At 42.9% G+C, this 22,291-nt stretch overlaps 1 protein-coding gene across 7 annotated transcripts in view; it reads left to right on the top strand.

Moving 5' to 3' along the window:
* Window positions 1-22,291, top strand: part of AGK (acylglycerol kinase) — a 72,416-nt gene that overhangs the window by 5,407 nt on the left and 44,718 nt on the right. Inside the window, exon 1 of one of the 7 annotated variants that reach the window (XM_079786545.1) lies at window positions 12,559-13,018. The exons of the other annotated variants lie outside the window; for them this stretch is intronic. Coding sequence (XP_079642671.1) covers window positions 12,978-13,018 — 41 coding nt within the window. The 5' untranslated portion in view covers window positions 12,559-12,977. Of the gene's footprint in view, window positions 1-12,558; window positions 13,019-22,291 lie in introns of those variants that run through there. 7 annotated transcript variants of the gene reach the window in all.

Genomic DNA, 22,291 nt, shown 5'->3' with positions numbered 1-22,291 from the left:
GTAGTGGTGGAAGAGAATGGGAAGGGTTCAATCATGCCTCTTCTATGTATGGGGGATGGAGAAGGCCATGTGACAGTTAACTGGTTCTTGACCAGAAAATTCCTGAGTGATTAAGATTATGTTTCTGGGCAAAGTTGAAACTGCAGTTGGAGCAGGTCTTACGTCTGGATTTGGTATCATGGGCATGAGTGACACCATTTGGGGCCTGGGGTTTTCTCCTTATCAGCTCCTTATGCCTCTGCCACGGTAGGAATTAGGGTTTCCTTTGCAGGAGCACCCAGTGTAGTCCTTGGCAAGCTCCATCAGGGAGAACCTGCCCCCACTGAGGATTACTGCTGTTCCTTTTACTAGGTGAATGAAGATTTGAGGAAATAACCATGTCCTCTGTTCAGGATGTCTTTTAGAGGTGCCACAGTAATTTCTTGTCAGTGTAGTCCCATTAAGTCTCCAGCATTGGAGGCCTCATTCTTTTTTTTTTTTTAAGTACACAGTTCGGTGGTATTAAGTACATTCACAATGTTATGCAGTAAATCTCCAGAATTTGTTCATCTTGCAAAACTGAAGCTCTCTATCCACTGAACAACAACCCCCCATTTCCTCCTCCCCCAGCCCTGGCAACCACCCTCCTACTTTCTGTGTCTGTTAGTTTAACTACTTCATATTCCTCGTATAAATGGGATCACATGATAGTTGTCTTTTATGACTTGCTTATTTTTTTAGTGTAATTTCCTTAATTTTCATCCATGTTGTGGCATATGGCAGACTTTTCCTCTTTTTTTAAGGCTGACTAATATTTGTTATATGTATATACTACATTTTCTTTATCCATTCATCTGTCGATGGATATTTGGGTTATTTTAACCTCTTGGCTAGTGTGACTAATGCTAATACAGTGAACTAGGGTATGCAGCTGTGTCTTTGAGATCTTGTTTTCAGTTCTTTCAGGCATCTATATATATAAAAGGCTAATATGCTAAGTGTTCGACCACCTGACCGGTTGCTATGATGCGCACTGGCACTGCGGACCTGGTGCCCACAAGGCAACACTCAGCTTCTCCCAAGTGGGACACAGGCCCCGCCACCACCCTGGAGAGACAGCCCACCAAATTGCAGTCGACACTGCTGAGACCCCATGGTGCAAAATGCGGCCCACAGCCCAGTCTGGAAATGGTCACTGTGGGCCCCGGCTTCTCTCCCTAGTGACAACTCGCCTCCTTGCAGTTTCTTCAGCCCAGAAACACGACTTGCTTTATAGCCAGGTGCAAACATTTCACACTTTAACCAAATGTCTGTGAAGCGTTTTTCCGTGCCTCATCTCATTTGATCCTCACAGAAGTCCTGGAGTTGGTAGATAGGAACTCGGTGGAATCCTGTTTTCATTAGTCAGAAAATGGAGATTTAGAAAGTTTAGAAACTTGACCCGACTGAAAAGAAGTAAGAAATGGTGGGCCTTGAAAATGACTTCAGGTTTTCTCAATGCACAAAATATGGTCAAACACTGCTGCAGTTAAATATTTAACCCTTTGTTCTCCCTGCGTGATCTACAATAATAATCTGCTTCATGTTGACATTTATTGCTGTGTTGCTGACAGTTACCTGAAAGAGAAGTTGGAGTGCTTCACTAGGCTGGAAAAAGTTTAGCTACATCAAAAAGCAGGTTTAATTAAGCAAGTTTATTCTATATCTATAAAAGGCTAAGTTGACTTGCGCATGTACGATCCATATAAAGCTTTCACTGGTGGCAATTGCACATGTGTGTTTTGATCTGTCATTGTCGATCATGAATTTGGTTGACACTTCTATTATAGAGAAAGGGCGAATAGTGATATTAAAATATTTCTTCTAATTAATTTCCTTTCAATGTGCACTGGACTCAGAAGTGGGATTGCTGGATCATATGGTAATTCTGTTTTTAATGTTTTTGAGGAACCTCTATAGTATTTTCCATATCGGCTGTACCATTTTACATTCCCACCAACTGCACAAGGGCTCCAATTACTCCACATCCTCACCAACACTAATTATTTTCTGTGTTGTTGTTGTTGTTTTTTTATAGGGGCCATCCTAATGGGTGAGATATGACATCTAGTGGTTTTGATTTTCATTTCTCTAATGTTTACTGATGTTGAATATCTTGGTCATTTATCTTCTCTGGAGAAATGTCTAAGTCCTTTGACCATTAAAAAAAAAAAGGCAGGTTATTTGGTTTTATGTTGCTGAATTTAGGCATTGTTTAATCCCTTATGAGATATATGACTTGCAAATATTTTCTCCCATTTCATAGATTGCCTTTTTACTATGTTGATTGTATTATTTGATGCACAGAAGTTTTTATGTTTGCTTTCATTCCATTTATCTGTTTTTGCTTTTGATGCCTCTGCTTTCGGATCATATCCAAGAAATCATTACCAAATCTAGTGTCATGAAGCTTTTCCCATATGTTTTCAGCTAGAAGTTTTACACTTTTAGGTCTTACATTTAGGTCTTTAATTCATTTTGAGTCTTTCCCCAATTGTGTTATTTTGGCATCCTTATTGAAGATCATTTAATTATATATGCCTGGATTTATTTCTGGGCTCTCTATTCTGTTCCATTGTTCTACACATCTGTTTTTATGCCAATATTATTATTTTTTTGATTACTATAACTTTGTAATATGATTTAAAATTAGGAAGTGAGAGTCTTCGAACTTTTTGGTCCCATGAGATTTCAATTCTAGAATTTTAGAATTCTTTTTCCTATTTCTGCCAAAAATGCCACTGAGATTTACATAGGAATTGCATTGCATCTATAGATCACTTTGGGTAGTATGGATATTAAGTTTTCCAATTTATGAACATGGGTTATCTTTCCATTAATGTGTGTCATCCTTAATTTCTCTCAGCAGTGCTTTGTAGTTTTTATTTTTATTTTTTATTTTTAAATATATTTTATTGATTTTTTTACAGAGAGGCCTTTTCCACAAATTTATTTTGATATATTCCCAGATTTCTTCAGTTTCCTGCTCTGCCTTTTCCATATTCATTCTTAGACAACATTAACTCCTATTCAAGGAGAAAATAAAGAACACTAGACAGTTGCCCGTGCACACACATTTGTTCTTTGTCGAATTGGATGAGGTTGGTATTCTCCTGCCCAAGGCCAGCCCTGCCAGCCCTGATCTGCATCCCATTTCCCCCTCTCATTGTTATCCTTTTCCTCACTGTATCTTTAACCTCATCTTTCCTACTTATTCCCCCCGCTTTTGTCAAACTTTATAGCTTAAGTCATTTCCCAACTGTGTATCCCCATTTATTTACTACCTCTCTCTTTTCTGTTTATACCATTTTTGAAAGTGTACTTCACAGTTGCAGTCTCTGTCTCCACTTTAGAATAAGCTTAGTATAGATTGGTTTCTATGCCATCATTTGGTTGAACCTGCTCTTGACAAGGTTAGTAATAGCTCCTTAGTTATTCAAATCAATGGATACTTTTTTTTTTAATTCTCACCCAAGGATATGTTTTTGTTGATTTTAGAGAGAGGAGGAAAGAGAGAGAAAGAGAGAGACAGAGAAACATTGATGTGAGAGAGAAACATTGATATGAGAGAGAAACATTGATCACTTGTCTCCTGTACACACCCCCACTGTGGATCGAACCCACAAGCTAAGTATGTGCCCTGACCAGAAATCGCGTCCACGACCTTTTGGTGCATGGGATGACACCCAACCAACTGAGCCACCCGGCCAGAGCTCAGTGGTTACATTTCAATCCATATCTGCCACATTTGATTCTCTTTGATCATATCCTCTTTAGTTCTCTTTGGGGTGTCTTTTTTGCTCTGCTGGTCCCTTAAATAAAAGTTGATGTCCCCCAGGTTCCATTCTCATTCTACTTACTTGTTAAGTGATCATAGCCACACTAGTGTTTTCAGGTGTGATATTTAGATTTTGGAGTCAGAATATTTCTCTAGTCCATGTCTTGTTTCTGGTGACATTCTATGTTAACAGTGTCCCTGGAGTTGTACAGCCATCAGAATATTCTTCCTAAAAGAGAACTCTGACCCTGTCACTCTTCCACTGACAGCCCATAAATGGCTCTCCAATACCTAGAAGACAAAGACCCACTTCCTTAGCATGGTCCTTCCTGTTTCTGACCTTGTCTTCCTCTCTGGTCTTTTCTGATCCCTTCTCATCCTCCCTCCATAACCTTAAACTCCACCTCTGTGCTCCAGCAGTCTTTAAAAGAAGGCCTCTTTGCTGTTGTTCCCATCTCTGCCTTTGTGCATGTTCTTCCCTCCACCTGGAACACTTGGCTTCACCTGACCAATAACTCAGAAAATTGTTAAGCAATGATGGCATTATTAGAATAGGAGGAAAGAAAAACAATATCTAATGAAGAATTACTTTGTATCTGGTGCTGGGCTAGTCATTTCCATGTATATGGTCTCATTTAATCCTCAAAATCACCCTGTGAGAGAGGTATTAATATTTCTATATAACAGATAAGGAAATTGAGGTTCAGAGGAATTAGTAACTGTCTGAAGTCATATGGCTACTTATTCATGACATGGGAATTTGGACCCAGGTAAATCATGCTCCAAATCTCATATAATTTCTTTGCTTGTGACAACTTTGGAGAGCAATGTTCAATTTAGTATATACACTGTGCTATTTATTGATGACATTACCTTTTAAATGCCTTTCATATAACTTTATCAGAGCTGTACTGTTCTGTTATGTTCCTGCTGCATTTTTGTTGTGGTTGTTCTTAATCCTCACCAGAGGATATTTTTTCATTGATTTTTAGAGGGAAGGGAGGAAGGGAGGGAGGGAAAGAGAGAGAGAGACAGACATCAATTGGTTGCCTCCCTCACATGCCCCAACCGGGCTGGGGATCAAACTTGCAACCCAGGTATATGCCCTTGATCTGAATCGAATCCAAGACCCTTCTGTGCACAGGCTGATGCTCTAGCCACTTAGCACACTGGCCAGAGCCTGCTGCATTTTTAACTGCTCAGATGGAATGAAGCTCCTTTATAAAATAGAAGACATTTATTAGCATTTAATATAGATTAGTGGTGGCACCAGGCACATTGTCCAGGGGCCAAGACACTCATTGCAAAGTGTTTAGGTTCTGCCGTAACCGGTTTGGCTCAGTGGATAGAGCATTGGCCTGCGGACTGAAGGGTCCCAGGTTCGATTCCGGTCAAGGGCATGTACCTTGGTTGCAGGCACATCCCCAGTGGGGAGTGTGCAGGAGGCAGCTGAATGATGTTTCTCTCTCATCGAAGTTTCTAACTATCCCTCTCCCTTCCTCTCTGTAAAAATTCAATAAAATATATTTTTAAAACAGATTTAAAAAGAGTGTTTAGGTTCTTACTCCATGCCCTCAGTTTTCTGTATACGTTTTAATTTATATTTTTGTCTAACTCTTTAATTATTTCTCCTTTTTACTTACCTTCCACTCTGCCTTTTACTTTTTTGTCCCTTTTTTTTAGCTTTCTTCCCTGTTTGTAATATATAGACAAGTATATTTTTCCTATATTCTAAGAAAATGTTCAAACATCAGCAAAGTTGGAAGAATTTTACAATAAACACTGACCTATCTACTACTTATTTCCAGATTTTGCTCTGTTTGCTTTATCACATATCTATCCATCTCTGCATCTCTTTCTCAATCTTACTTTTTGATGCATTTCAAAGTAATTTGTAGACATCAGTGTACTTCCACCTAAATATTTGAATATGCATAGCAATAATTAGAGCTCAATATTTATTTATAGTTTGTTTCCCTTATAACATTTACGATGAAATATACAAATCGTTTTTTTCTTTTATTATTTTTTTCATTTCAATAAATCTTTATTGTTCAGGTTATTACAATTGTTCCTCTTTTTTCCCCCCATAGCTCCCTCCATCTGGTTCCCATCCCATCCTCTGCCCTTACCCCGCCCCCACTGTCCTCATCCATAGGTGTACGATTTTTGTCCAGTCCCTTCCTGCAACCCCCCCCCAAACCCTTTTCCCCTCGAGAATTGTCAGTCCACTCCCTTTCTATGCCCGATTCTATTATATTCACCAGTTTATTCTGTTCATCAGATTTTTTATTCACTTGATTTTTAGATTCACTTGTTGATAGATATGTATTTGTTGTTCATAATTTTTATCTTTACCTTTTTCTTCTTCTTCCTCTTCTTAAAGAATACCTTTCAGCATTTCATATAATACTGGTTTGGCGGTGATGAACTCCTTTAGCTTTTTCTTATCTGTGAAGCTCTTTATCTGACCTTCAATTCTGAATAATAGCTTTGCTGGATAGAGTAATCTTGGTTGTAGATTCTTGCTATTCATCACTTTGAATATTTCTTGCCACTCCCTTCTGGCCTGCATAGTTTCTGTTGAGAAATCAGCTGACAGTCATATGGGTGCTCCCTTGTAGGTAACTAACTGCTTTTCTCTTGCTGCTTTTAATATTCTCTCTTTGTCTTTTGCTCTTGGCATTTTAACCTTTTGCACTCGGATGTCAAGTGTGACTCGACATGGTTAGCATCGGTAGCAGCTCTTTTTATACTCTTTGAATGTATCAATAATTTGAAATATAAAAAAATCCAAATAAATAAGTTTGTATGAAAAGAAACTCCAGGTTTTTATTCTACTGCCGTGCTTTGTAAAATCTGGGGTATTTAAAAAATTAAATCCCGAGTAGAATAAAGGAATCAAGAAAAAAGCAAGCGAGTGCAAAGGGTTAATTATGATGTGTCTTGGTGTGGTCCTCTTTGGATTCCTTTTGTTTGGGGTTCTCTGCACTTCCTGGACTTGTAAGTTTATTTCTTTCACCAGGTGGGGAAAGTTTTCAGTCATTATTTCTTAAAATAGGTTTTTAGTATCTTGCTCTCTCTTTTCTTCTGGCACCCCCATAATTCTGATGTTGGTACGCTTGAAGTTGTCCTAGAGGCTCCTTACACTGTCTTCATATTTTTGGATTCTTTTTTCTTTTTGGTTTTCTGGTTGGGTGTTTTTTGCTTCTTTGTGTTTAAAGTCTTTGACTTGATTCTTGCGATCCTCTAGTCTGCTGTTGGATCTCTGTATATTTTTTATTTCAGTCAGTGTATGCTTAATTTCTAGTTGGTCCTTTTTTATATACTCGAGGGTCTCACTAAATTTATTAGCCTTTTCTAGAAAATTCTTGAAAAACTTTATAACCGTGGTTTTGAACTCTATATCCAGTCATTAGCTTTCATCCATTTCTTTCATCTGTGGCCTGTTTTTTTTTGTCTCCACATTTTGGCTGCTTCCCTGAGTTGATAGAGTGGCTTTGTGTGCTAGGTGTCCTATAGGGCCCAGTGGCTCAGCCTCTCCAGTTACCTGAGGTGGACACTCTTGGTGCACCCCTTTGTGGGCTGTGTGCACAGTCTTGTTGCAGTTAAGCCCATGTTGGTATCACTGGGAGGAATTGACCTCCAGGCCAATTGGCTGTGAGGATCAGCTGTGTCTACGATGGGAAAACTTCTGTGCTGGAGACTCCCTTATGAGGCAAGACTTGCTTCAGTGGGGCTTTGGTGCTCACTGAGTCTGTCCCCAGAGTGTGTCCCTTATGGATCTGAGGAGTTGTAATCTGGATGGTCCCACTCTGATCCCTAGGTACACTGGCTGTTGGATCTCCAAGGAGGTGCTAATTTAGCCTCTGCCTGAGGCCACCCAGCAGGAGCTGCGGAGAGATCTGCAGATTCCTCTTCTTTGTTTGGGTTTTGGAGGTGCCCAGATGAGGCCCAGCTGTAAAGCAATGCAAGCTGCTGTGGGGCCTTGGGCCTTCTTTTGGATGTTCTGGGTCTCACTGACTCAGCTGCAGTTTATTAGGTAAGTTTAATTTTCAAAGGGCCAGGCCATTCATATGCAAAAGCCTCTACACTCAGCTTGGATGGGGCAGATTCTCAGGGTGGAGCAAACAGCAATGACTTCCTGTCAGCCCTGCCCTAAGAGGCCCCCGGGTCTTAGTGTCCCTTGGTAATCGCTGCAAGCACCTCTGAGAGAAAGCTGCCCTCGAGTTCCGCCCACTGCCAGACAGTCCAGTTTCTCCCCGTATGAGTCTGGGTCCCCAGAGTCTCCCCTGGAACTGGAGTTCAGAGCAGTCGGGATCTTTTGTCTCCCTCCCGCTTGAAAACGCCAGCTGTGTACTCAGTTGCCGGCCCTTTCTGCGCGCACGCCTCATACCTATGCCTTCTGAGCTCCTCTGAGTCTCAGTGTGCTTTTCTCTTTCCTTTTAGTTGTACAATTTCCACTCAGCCAGCCTTCCTGTGGTTCTGGATGATGTTCGTTTTGTCTTTTAGTTGTAGTTTTGAAGTTGTTGTGTGAGGCAGCAGTTCAGCTGTTTACCTATGCTGCCATCTTGGTTTCTCCTCAAAATATACAAATCTTAAGTGTACATTTGCTGTGTTTTGTCAGATGCATACACTTGTGTAACTGAGATTCGCAGCAAAATGCAGAATGCTGCTGTCATTCCGTATGCTTTTTCTTCATAGCCTTTGGCTTTTCTTTCAGCAAATGGCTTTGAGGTTCATTGTGTTGTTGTATTTATCTGTAGTTCATTAGTTTGTTCCTTTCTATTGCTGAGTAATATTCTAGAAGATAATCATAGAATAATTCTTATTTTATACATACAGAATTTTAAGTTCCTTGATTTCAAAGATGAGTGAACATAGTATTTTATATTTCTTGTTTTAAATAGCAAGCAAATTGTTTCATCAGACACATTTGACTTTTTTCTGTACTTTTTTTTTTATTATTATTTTTTATTTTTTTAAAATTTCTTTATTGATTAAGGTGTCACATATTTGTCCTCATCCCCCCATTCCCATCCCACACCCCTCCCCATGGATGCCCCAACCCCCTGTTGAACTTAACCATTGGTTAGGCTCTTATGCATGCACACAAGACCTTTGGTTGATCTCTCCCTTCTCCCCCCACCCTCCCCTATCCTCCCTCTGAGGCCCGATAGTCCGATCGGTGCCTCCTTGTTTCTGGTTCTGTTCTTGTTCATCAGTCCATGTTGTTCATCATTTCCCCTAGATGAGCGAAATCATGTGTCACTAGAGATATACTTATAAGAATTGAATGTGCGACGAGCAATAATAGTTATGCTGACAGGCAAATGAATCAGTCTGTAGTCAGTTTCTTTCTGGACCAACAGTTCTTTTGAGACCCAATATCAATGTCCACCAGTTCCTTATGAATACATGTCGGCACTGACCCCTCAGCTCTGGATGGTGGACAAATGGTGGTAATGCAGGTCCGACTCCCTCTGGTTTGATCTCGGCCGGACCCAGGGGCACGGCTTCACCCGGATCCAGGGGCCCACGGCCTCACCCGGACCCGGGGCCAGGCTCATCCGGATCCAGGGGCCCACGGCCTCACCCGGACCCGGGACCCAGGCTCACCCGGATCCAGGGGCCCACGGCCTCACCCGGACCCGGGACCCAGGCTCACCTGGATCCAGGGGCCCACGGCCTCACCCGGACCCGGGACCCAGGCTCACCCGGATCCTGGGGCCCACGGCCTCACCCGGACCCGGGGCCAGGCTCACCCGGATCCAGGGGCCCGCGGCCTCACCCGGACCCGGGGCCAGGCTCACCCGGATCCAGGGGCCCGCGGCCTCACCCGGACCCGGGGCCAGGCTCACCCGGATCCAGGGGCCCGCGGCCTCACCCGGACCCGGGGCCAGGCTCACCCGGATCCAGGGGCCCGCGGCCTCACCCGGACCCGGGGTTTTTCTGTACTTTAAAAGGAAAATAATATCTCCTGACTTAGAAATCATATGACAATAATAATTGCCTATATTTTAATGTTGATTTTAATATTTTAATAATGAACATGGAGTAAACTTTGGTTTGCTTTTAAGGAAAAAATTTTTTTTCAACAGATTTGGAAAAAGTGCATGTATTAATCTATTTTTATATGCCCCTTTTTTAGTTGCTGCTTTTAATTTGTCTTTAGGTACAGGTATTGTTTATTTATAGGCGATAGTCCAGTAGTTACTGTATTTGTAAGTTTTTTTCTCCAATGGGGATCATGACCCTTTTTTCTCCCTTCCTCTCAGGGTCAAGAAAAAAAAACCTGGGCTGTTTTTCTCTCTGCATTCCCCCACAGCAGCTTGCAGAGAATTTAGGGATTGCTCATTCCTCTTCACCTGCTCTTCCCCAGCTTTCTGGTCTCCCTGGGGAGATTGTGTTACAGGTTGTTCAGTTCATCATGTCAGCAGTTACCTGCAGAAGTCTCTCACTCATCCCTAGCCCTTTAGTGGCAAAGGTCTGTTAATCAAAAGCAGAGGCAGTGTAGTGTAAAAGTTGTCTGTGGAGTCGGACAGCACGGACACTTGTAGCAGTGTGACCTTGGGCTCCTCAGCCCAGGTTCATTCATGAAGTGGGGATAGTAACAGTGCCTCACTGGATCACTGAAGGATCAAGTGAGATGACACTAAAGTTCTTAGTGTAGTGCCTGATAGATCCAAGAGTTCAATAAATGCTTATGATTGTGAGTAGTAGACATGATATAATACACACTAAATACTTTGGGAGTTAGACTGCATTAATGTTTGTTAACGGCGCAATGAATGATAGAAGAGACAGCCAGTGGGGAAGAAAGACAGGACCTGCCAGATGGGCTAATAAGATCTGAGCCTTGTATTTATTTCACCCTCTGCAGCAAGACAGTTTGGGAAAGAATAGTTTTGAAATGCAGAACATAGTCTCAAAGGAGGCAGGGCGTAGCAGTTGAAACCAGCAAGTCCTGACCACTGTGCATCTGACTTGAGCTCTTAGTTCCTGTCATGGAGGGAGACCTGTCCTCGCTATCCTGGCTCTGGTCTCTCCCCCATGATTTTGGCTGTTGAGCCTCGGTGCACACAACTCCTCCACTAACCCTCTTGGCTCAGCAGGGTCACTGTGCTCCTGCTTAGTTCTGGCTCCTGGTTCTCAGCTTACTCCTTCGTTTCCGTGCTGCAGGCACCAATTCAGCCACCCACCTTGGCCTTGACCCAGGACTCGCTCCTGCTTATTTCTGTGGAGCATCTAGCCTCTCAGCTTAGCAGGAATGTGGGGTACCTTCTTGGAGATATTTAAATCCTAGCAACACCATAAATCCCTCGACATTACTAGTAAACTTGCAAAGCAAATGTGATTCTGTAGTGATGGACCTGGGTCCCAGGTCCCTAGGTCTTTTCTAATATTGGAGGTTTTTCTATCCTCTGAACATAGGAACTTGAATCTAGATTACTATGCATTGGCTTTCATAAACATTGGTGGGAGCTTACCTTTCAAATTCTTAGGAGACATACAAATAAATGGTTATGAATTTGCCGGAGGGTGGGTTCAGAGTCATTCAGTTTTATTGAGAACTTAGGAATAATGACAATAATAGCTAATACTTAATCAGTTCTTGCCACGAGTCAACCACGACTCTAAGCACTTTACATTATTAACTCATTTGATCTTCCTAACATCTTTATAAGATGATTATTAATCTCCTAGTAGTTTGAGATTAATAGCCCTGTACAGATGAAGAAACTGAAGGACAGCAAGATTAAGTCATCTGCCCAAGGTCACCCAGCGAGTAAGTGTTGTTAGAGCCATGATTCAAAACCAGGCAATCCTCAGAATGGCTCCGATGTTAGGTAGCGCGAGAGAAAGGAAGAACTGTGAGCTGAGGTTGCTTATGCCATAAGCCCCGTGTGGCATCAGATAGATGTTATAATGTCTTGCTTCAAACCTGGGCTTCCCAGTCCGGCCTGGGCTCCAGCCTTCTCTTAGTCACCTGCTGGATGTGTTCTTTGGGCAGGTTATCCCAGCTTGCTGAACTTCACTTTCTTCACCCACAGGAACTCACTACATTATTGTGACACTTAAGTGAGATAATCACTGCTCGGGGCACATGTTAAAAAAAGCGGCTGCTTCTGTGATAGACCTAGAAGGCCCTCTGTGCTGTGAGTTGTTCAGTCCCTGGGAGGGCTGCCTAAGGATAAAAGGATTAGTTACTTTTTTTGTTAGGGAAATTTTAAATATAAAAATTAGAATAGTATAATGAATCCGCATGTTCCATCTTTAGCATATAGTAGCATTTTACTAATCTTGTTATCTTTCTACTTTTATCCTGGAATATCTCACATATTCTATCTCGTATCATTTTATCCATAAATACTTTAGTACCTTATCTCTAATAAGTAAGGACTTAAAAAATTCACAATGCCATTATCATGAACCTTACAGAATTAAAAATCTCCCATATCACCCAATAATCAATCTGTTTATATTTCCCCTATTGTCACCCAGTTGTCTGTTTTACAGTTTTGTTCCCATCAATACCAAAACAAGTTTTATAGATTGCATTTGGTGTCTGTCTCATAAGCTATACCCTCCAGCCCTCCTTGTTACAGGACTGATTTGCTTTAGAAACCAGGCAGGTCTCCATTGCCCTGTGGAATTCTTCATATTCTGCATTTGGCAGCTAACACAATGTTCAGTGCTGTGAAGCCATACTGGAGTTTGAGACAAAAAGAAAAATCAGTGATACTGACTGTCTTTATTCTAAAACTGTGATATTGGGTGCACCATGGGGCTTTTTGGCATTCATTTAAATTTTTGTGTTAAAGTATTTATCTCCATTACTGTGTGTTTTTTTGGCATTCTTTTGAAATTTGCACCTGAGGCGAGCGCCTCACTCCCCTCCTGCTAGTCCTGGCCATGAGTTAGTTGTTTATTTCTCTGTTTTGTAAACTGGGGATTAGGGCCAGATTCTAGGCTTTGCTACTCCAAGCACGGGTGGTCGTCCAGCAGCACAGGTTGTTCCTGGGGCTTCTTAGAAATACAGAATCTCAGGCCCCACCCCAGACCTGCTGAGTCAGAATCCGCTTCAGCCAGAGCCCCAAGGGATTTGAGTGCACATTGCAATTTGAGGAGCACTGCTCGGGAGGCATAATCAGATTCAGGTTTAATTGTTTTGGCCAGAATGCTTCGGAGCATGTGTGGATTTCTTGCTGTGTCACGTCAGTAAGTACACGGGTCTGGTTGTCCTGCTTTGGGTGATGTTGAGATTAAACTGTGGATTCAGATGGGTTTAGCCTCATCCCCCCACTAGAAAGTTAAGAGGGGGGCTCCTGAGAGTTCATTAGAGTAACGCAGTAAAGAGGAGAAGCAACTGCGTGTATGGATTTGAATGTGGACTTTACCCTTACCAGCTGCGCACCCCTGTGGGTCAGTTCTCTGTCTGTAAACAGCTTACCCACCTCAGTGGGTGGTCATGCAGGTGTCCTCATGGGCCTGGCACACAGAAAGTGCTCTGTCAGAAGTAGCACTTCCTTCCTCCTCTTTGGGCTTTTTCCTCCTCATCAGAGAAAGTGTCCTAAGAAAGGTGTCATTTGCATCGGGCCTTGAGGAGCAAGTTGGACAGTGTTCTCGGTGATGTTAATGACCTGAACATAGGCAGGAAATGGAAATGCATAGTATATCTTGGAGATTAGCAAAGAATTTGACTTCACTATAGAGTTGCATTTAAAAAAAAAGTTTTTATTGATTTCAGAAAGAGGAAGGGAAAGAGATAGGAAAGACTGATGAAAGAGAAAAATCGGTCAGCTGCCTCCTGCAGGCCCCCTACTGGGTATCAAACCCACAACCCGGGCATGTATGTGCCCTGATTGCGAATGGAACCTGTGACCTCCTCGTGCATGGGACGTCGCTCAACCAACTGAGCCACTGGCCTGGCATAGAGTTGCATTTTTTTTTTTTTCAATAGAAAGTCTAAAAGGTTGAGAGGGTATCTGTAGTTTACATATGAGGTAAGAAAGGCCGGAACCAGAGTGGTGGCATTAGAAGTAGGAAAAATAAAAGGGCAGGTATGAGGTTGTCATGGTGTGAATGATACCTGAGCGTGGGCAGCATATATAGGCAGATACACTTCTGTTGGGCTTGGGTTTTGCTACTTATTGGCTATGTGACCTTAAATTACTTAAGTTAACCTTGGTAGTGGGGATGATGGGATCTGTTTAGCAGGTTGGTTATAAAGATTGAGTGAGATGATGCATGCTAGGTGCCTGATACTGGGCCTGGCTCATAGCTACATCCCAGTAAGTGCTAGCACTTATTATTACTAGATGACTGGATGTTTGGGTCAAGGAGAGGAAGGTAGGAAAATCACTTTTTGGCTTCAGGACTAGGATAATTGGCTAATGAGGAAAATTGCCAGGAGAACTGGTTTAAGGAGATGGTAGTATATTCCCTTTCAGAAATGTTGAGTTTGAGATCCTGACAGGATACCCAAGGGGAAATGTTAGATTCCAGGGGGAAATTATGCATGCACTTACAATTACCATTAAAGTGGGGTGGGGGGTGGGGGGTGGGTAGAGAGAGATTGACTAGACCTGTTTTTTGTGTTGTTTTGTTTTTGGTACAGATAATGATTTCAGTAATGTCTTGTGCTTCATTTGTCTGTATCTCTGGGATTTTGGGCAAAGCAGATGTTTTACGTGACGTCGGAGAAGCCCCTGGCTTGGCAGTCAGGGGTCCGGGCCTGGCTGGTTCAGCCGCAGCAGAGGGTAGCCAGAGTTTCTCCCCTTCATGGCTTCTCTTCATTTCAGATTTTGTTGCAATTTTAAGAAAGCAGTTTGTTTTACTTTTTAGCTGTTTCAAGGTTTGTGTGTCTCTCTGTGCACAAGTGGATGCTGAAATGTGGGGTATTAATAGGTGCTATTTAAAGAAGCTCATTTATGAGCAATTAAATAATATGCCTATCAACCCAGAGTTGATTGGGAACCTTTTTATTTTTTTTAAAGTGCAGTGTAATTTCATTATGTTCCCTTTTCTTTCAGCTCTTTTGGCAGATTGTTTAGAAACAGATTTTTCTTTTAAAAAATAAATTTATATTATTTTGTTGCTTCCTCATGTTTATTGGTATTTGGGCGGGGGCGGGGGCGCTGAGATGGAAGGGCAGGAGATATATTTAAGCTATAGTTTTGTTGATGTTACAATTTTTAGTGATATTCAAATCAGCGGTTTAGCTGCTCCCAGCACTGCAGATAGAATAATCATAGCTGATGCTAACACTGACCCCTCTCCAGGTAATAACTGACTTCTCAAATATGTCATGCCATGGAACAGCACAAATACTGACAATATAATTTGAGTTTATAGATCAGAAGTTGTCCAGCTCTACCCTGTATCCTGGAGCCCAAAGTAAATACCCCTTATGCACACTGTTTATACAGAATAACTTGTTGGGTGGGAGACAGCTTGTCTTCTTGAATAGCTGTCATAATCTCTATAGATTCGAGTTACCTTGTGTATAATTGACACTCAACATGTATATGTTTGTAGTTGTGTATGCAAATGTATAATGGTCAATAAAACAGAAAGAGCTAGTGTTTTGATTGCCTAGTAAAGTTAATGTTATACAATAAGTGGAAGAAAAGTATCTGGCATAGAATGTTTAAATTGAGGTGTTGAGTGAGAATGAACAAATGGGAAAAAGAGCAGGAAGTAGAAGAAGTAAATGAACCATAAAAGAATGTCACTGGGATACTTAGGAGAATTATGCCTGGGTAGAAATCATTGGAAAAATGGCTGGTGGTAGCAGCTCAAAGAACGATGCCCTTTAGTGGTAGCAAAAGTCTTATCTGAAGGAGTTGCAGACTGGACTTGAGCATTAATGTAGCAGCCAGTCTGAGACAGTCCATGGAACTCTGCCAACTTACTTGGCTCCTATGAATATTAGGATGTTGGAGTAGGTTAGAAATTGATATTTTGTGGAAAGCTGAGGCTTGAATAAGTGGGCGAAGATAGAATAATTACATGTTCTAAGAGGAGGAAAAGAGCAAGATGTGGCCCTGGCTATTGTGTCTCAGTTGGTTGAACACTCCTGTGCACTGAAAAGTTGCTGATTTGATTCCTGGTCAGGGCTCATGCACGGGTTGTGGGCTGGATTCCTGGTAGGGGCCATGCAGGAGGCAACTGATTGATGTTTCAGTCTCACATTGATGCTTCTCTCTCTCCCTTTCCCTTCCTCTCTCTAAATATCAATTATATATATATACTAGAGGCCTGGTGCACGAAATTCGTGCACGGGGGGGGGGGCGTCCCTCAGCCCAGCCTGCACCCTCTCCAATCTGGGATCCCTCTCAGAATCCAGGACTGCTGGCTCCCAACTGCTCGCCTGCCTGCCTTCCTGATTGCCCCTAACCGCTTCTGCCTGCCAGCCTGATCACCCCCTAACCACTCCCCTGCCAGCCTTGATGTCTAACTGCTCCCCTGCCAGCCTGTTTGCCCCCAACTTCCCTCCTCTGCTGGCCCGGTCCCCCTAACTGCCCTCCCCTGCAGGCTTGATCGCCCCCAACTGCTCTCCCTTGCAGGCCTGGTCCCTCCCAACTGCCCTCCCCTGCTGGCCATCTTGTGATGGCCATCTTGTGTCCACATGGGGTAGGATCTTTGACCACATGGGGGCAGCCATCTTGTGTGTTGGAGTGATGGTCAATCTGCATTTATTAGATAGGATAGAGGCCTGGTGCATGGGTGAGGGCCAGCTGGTTTGCCCTGAAGGATGTCCCGTATCAGGGTGGGGGTTCCCTTGGGGCATGGGGCGGCCTGGGCGAGGGGCCTGTGGTGGTTTGCAGGCCGGCCACGCCCCGCGGAGACCCTGGTATCTGGGATTTATTTATCTTCTACAATTGAAACTTTGTAGCCTGGAGCAGAGCCAAGCCTTCTGCTCACTCTGTGGTGGCAGTCATTTCTGTTGGGATTTACTTATCTTCTATAATTGAAACTTTGTAGACTTAAGCGGAGGCCAAAGCAGGCCAGGGCTGCAGAAGCTTGGCTTCCTCCATCGCCAGGGGCAACCCTAGCCTCTTGCTCTCTCCAGCTCCGTGGCTGCCACCATTTTTTTTGGAATTTATTTATCTTCTATAATTGAAACTTTGTAGCGTTAAGCGGAGGCCTGGGCCAGGCAGGGTGTGCGGAAAGCTTGGCTTCCTCCATCACTGGGGAAACCCAAGCCTCCCTCCTGCTCTCTCTGTGGCCGAAGCCATCTTGCTTGGGTTAATTTGCATACTCACTCCTGATTGGCTTGTGGGTGTGGCTTATGGGTGTAGCAGAGTGATGGTTAATTTGCATATTACTCTTTTATTAGATATAATTTATTTATTTATTTATTTATTTATTTATTTATTTATTTTTAAAGAGTGAGATATGAAGATATAGGCATCCCCTGAGGGGGTCTCTCACATAACTCAGTAGAATGCACTCTAAAGGGTATTGAAATGAAGACAGTCACCACTTACTGTATGGTAATCAATAGGATTTCTTCCTGACCCTTTATACTTTCATGACATTAGGGAAGTTCTTTATCTCATTGTGCTCAGGACAGATAAGAAGATATAAATTCTTAAGTAGCAGGTGACATGGTGGGGAGTCCTGGAGAACAAGAAGACACTATCATCCTTTGGTTGGTGGAAAGACCAGACCTGGAGGCCCTAAAATCCTTGTAAAAATCATTAACATTTTTACTGCTATCTTAGAGTTTCTGACCTCTCACACTGCGCATTTTCTCCTATCCGAGGGAACAATCTTTAGGTCCAGAAGGTCAGGCGTTCTTCCTTAGCATTGCCATTTCCCCCTTTGTACACGTCTTTCTCTTGGGCAGACGTGGTCAGCATTTTCCCATGGATGCAGAGCCTCACTGCCAAATCATCATCTGTGTGGGTGGGGAGTGGGTGTATGGGAAGTGGGGGGTGATGTGTAGTTTGAAAAAGCTCTCCCCCTCTGCACACAAGAGCATCCCTTCTCCGAGGTTCATTTTCATCCTTGCTTCCATTTCTATCCCATTCCCGCTGTTACATGGGCAACCAGTGGGCATTGCCCCTGGCAATGTAATGATTAATTATCCTGGGAGGCTTGGATAAGTGGAAGTCGTTGCTATAAACATCGAAACTTGAAATGTGTTTTGTGTGAAGCAAAAAGTATTTGCATACACCAAGGGAAAAGCCGGTGGTAGAAATTGTACGACTTGCCTCTGGACTGTAGCGGGAAATACTGGTTTTAGGGAAAGAGGATGGATCAATGTGATTTTTCTCTCTGTGTAAAGTTGTTATTGAAATAACAACTTATCTTATCTTGCAGTCCTAAAGTAATAAATAAAACATTTATGGCTTAGAATAAATCGAGAGCGTCTCATTTCCTGTGGAAGCAGGCATGGTCGTGTGCTCTAAAGCCTCGGGCTGAGTGACATCAGCATGCTTTTTCATTTTATAATCCAGAAGCTTCTAATTCCTCAGAAAGAAAACCCGCATTTGAGGACTGAGCAGGGCTTTGGGGACCCTTTCTGATAAGACTACATCTTGTAGCACCTCTTTAAGTTGTGTTTAACCACAGTTCACCCCGGAGACAGCATGGTGCAGTGCAAAGAGGAAAGAACATGGGCTTGGAATTTATATACAGTACCTTTTTCTTTTTCTTTTTTTTTTTTGGAACAGGGTCTTTAGCTCACATTCAGATTCTTGACCCATTAGCAATCAGGGATTTCTCTGATGGCCAGTCTCAGCCACTGGAACATTTCTTGTGGTTCCTTGCTTAGCCTTTTTAGAGGATTCTAGTTCCATTACCCTCTCCCCAAACACACACTCACACACACACACTCACACACACCTTTGGGTCATCTTGCTCTAGTAACACTCCTGAGACTGTTGTAAGTTTTTAATCCTCTCTTGTGCTCAGCACAGTGAAGCTTCCTCTTGCCTTTGGTGGTAAGCACACTGAAGGACCATCCCAGTTGATCCCTTGGTTCAAGCTTGCCAAATACTAGTACTCACACCAAGAATAACCTTCAGTTTTCCCCACAGGACAAAGCCAGCCTTTCTGAGCACAGTGTATCAGTCTCTCCTGTTCAAACATTTGCCACGTATTGATTAAACGGGTATTTATTGAGTCCCTTCTATCTGTGAGTCTGTGCTATAGAAGACTAAGTGGTGAATTAGCCAATCCACGACTTTAAGACACAGTTACGGAAGAAAGCTAAGACAATCAATTTTATGTGTGGTGGGGTAAGGGTGTGGGTGGTATGTGTTTGGCCTTCTATTTCTTAAAGATGGAGGGATAAAATGGTCAGTCCTTGGAGAGGTAAGTCATTGTGTCTTTTAGGAACAGCAAAACATGCAGTTTGTCGAGAGTAGAGGCAGCATCAAGGGGAAGATGGGAAATTAGGAAAATGTGCTTAACCTTTTCCTCTGTTCCACCGCATTTTTCCTTTGGCTTTCAGATGAGGTGCCATGTCAATTTACTTGGGCTTCAGTTGGTGTTTTCTGACAGCTGTCCCAATGCCCAGCGAATCTCTTTCTGCTGCTTCTACTGCTCATCCTACTTGTACAATCTTATCCACTCTCATCCCTCCTCTTACCATGTATGTCTTTAGTCAAGATGGCAGACTGCACTTCCAGATCTGTGTTTCCAGCTGTCTCCTGGACACCTCCACCTGAAGTCTGCTCACTATCTCAGGTCAACAGATCCAGAGCTAACCTCAGCTGCTTCCTCCTGGACCTGTGCCTACCTCCTCCTGCATTTCATCTCTGTGAAGAGCATCACCTTCTGTCAGATGGGTCAAGGCAGAAACTCAGGCACTGTCTTTGATTCCTCCCTTTCCTTTAATTTCCACAAGCAGCTCTTAAGTTTACCTCCTAAATACTGCTGAATCTGTCCTCTTCACGCTGTCCCTGCTGCCAGGCTCCAGGTTCCTGTCATCATCGCTGTTATTACCGACCTGCAATTCTGGAAGAGCCCTCCCTAGGTAGCCTTCCTTTGACCCGCATCATGTTCACACTGCAACCAGAATGATCCCTCGGGAATGTAAAGCTAGTTACATCAGTTCTCTTCTTAAAACCTTCCGATGGCTTCTTATGGCCCTTAGGATAAAATCCAAATTCCTTAAGTCGCTTAAAAGGCCCCTGACTCCTCAAACCTCTTCTCTCACTGCCCCTCCCAGGGCTGCTGCCTCCAGCTGCCCCACACTGCCTTCAGGGTCCCACATTAGTCCTGTGCCAGCACTTGCGGGCTTTTCACTTACTGCTTCCTTTGCCCAGATTTAAATTCCTTGCTATTTTTGCCTGGTTACTTTTGATTTCTCCCCTGGATCTCAACTTCAGGGTCACTTCCTCAAGACTAGGTTAGCTACCCTTTATAATGTGTCCCTTTTATGGAGCCGATAGAAGTCAAATCACATGATGATTGCCCGTTGAGTTGTCCTTCCTTCTAAACAGTAAACTGTATGGAGATGGGGAATGTTGGGCTTATTTACCAGTATATCCCAGTCACCTAGCATAGTGTCTGGCATATTATTTATCAAGAACATGCCTTTTCCTATACCACTGATTTTTACCAAAAGCTGTTCTTTATCATTTGGTCCACAGTTTCTTCAGGACAGGACCAAATTGTGTTTATTGTACTGTACCTGGCACTTTGTGTTTAACGAGTTTGCTTCACCAATTATTTGGAGCAGTTTTATGCACCAGAGCTTATACAAATATTAAATAATGTATATCTAAAAGTTAGATTAGATAAGACTAGAAGTAATGTGATTAAGTTAATAAATGTCCTATAAAATATACATCCAGACGATCATTGCCCATCTAGTATTGTCTGACATTATGAAGAAAATGCACTGAAGCATTTGTGTCAGCGTCAGGTTGGCATGGGCTTGGATTTCAGCTCTGCCACTTAGTAACACCGTGCTCTTGGGCAAGTCACTTTCCTTCTCCGGGCCTCAACTTCCTCATCTGTTAAAATGGGAATGTGATGCCTGCGGTGCCAGGTTGTTACAGAGATTCAAGGTTTATGAAACCGTGTGCTGTGGGACCCAATACATGGTAGTTGCTCTGTGAATTTAAACTTACTTTCTCTTTTATTCCAACAATGCTGCTGTTACGGAAACAGTTTTGGAATTTCTTTTTTGAAATAGTTTTCAGAGCTTGCTACAGACCACCAGAATTATCTCAGTGGGAGAAATCTTCTTTTCTTTGAGAATATGTTTGATTTTTAGAAACAGCTTGGTTCACAGAGGAAGGTCAAGGTGGTTAACACTATTTTTGATATTTAATAAAAGTATGATTTAATGAGGTTTTCTTCTATAGTATCTAAATTGACACATATTCTGGCTTTCTCACAGATAGGACTGACAGCATAGTCCATTTGACACATTAAAATTCAGCAAATTAACTATCAGAAAAGTCTTTTGATTTTGAAGCACTCAATAAGCAGTGTTGGTAAGCTCAAGAGAGACATCGTTAGTAATATTCTTAATTGCAAGTTAACCATCAAAATTTTACTTCTAGTGAAAAAGAATTGAGGAAAACATGATCCAAGGTGCTAGCCCATATTCTTGTCCATATTTGGGACTATTCTCTTGCCAGCTAGGTCCACAGGAATCAGTGTGGCAGAAATACCATGAGGAAGATGGTCTCTGCTGTGATCCAGTGGAGCCGGAACCTTCAGAGGCCTGTCCCTAGGAAAAGGGAGGAGCCGGCTGGGGAAAGGACAGGGACATTCTCTGCTTTTATAGAAGCAGAGAGGACTTGTACAGCGTAATCCTCAGGATATGTTTGTAGGATCAGAGATTGGAGGCACAGGTTAATCCCTGTACTAGAAAAGGCATTAAAGCAGGTAGTAGGAGGAGCAGTCGGCCAGGCTGGAAGCGGCATCCTCAGGGTAGGGGGTGCAGCTGGATTGGGGATTCCAGTCCAGGGGGATCTGGTCACAATGCTCAGGTTAGCACACGGAACCTAGTTGTATTCTGTGATGCATGGTTGCTGAGGGCTCAGTATTTTACCTTGTCATTGTATAAAAGATTATGAATGTGAGGGATCAAGTCAACTATAAAGGGTTGTGGACATGTTAATTATTTTAAAATGTGTTACTAGTTTGTACCCTGAATTTTCCTCATCGTGTGTGTGTGTGTGTGTGTACACATATGTATATATGTACCTGTATTTGTTGATGTTAGAGTAATTCACTAAGGGCCGTGATGGAGAGGGATGAGGGTTGGGGAGAGGATTGCATGAATATCAGTGGATCTTGGGTGAGGGCGGAGAGGAAGCTTGTACAGCTAACTCCCTTTGCCACCGGGTGGTCGTGGAGCAGTGTCACTCAGGCAACTGGGGACTGAGCCTGGCAATAATGGTCCCTGTGAGTGAGACTTCACAAGGGACTGGTGCCCATAGGTCTTGGTTAGACAGCGTGCGCTTTGAGGAGTCATTGTGGTTTTAAGGGCACACGGATCTGAGGTTAGATGGGCAG

The sequence above is a fragment of the Cnephaeus nilssonii genome (assembly GCF_951640355.1).
Source record: "Cnephaeus nilssonii genome assembly, chromosome: 12".
Taxonomy (NCBI): domain Eukaryota; kingdom Metazoa; phylum Chordata; class Mammalia; order Chiroptera; family Vespertilionidae; genus Cnephaeus; species Cnephaeus nilssonii.
This window is presented reverse-complemented; position numbering and strand designations above follow the sequence as displayed.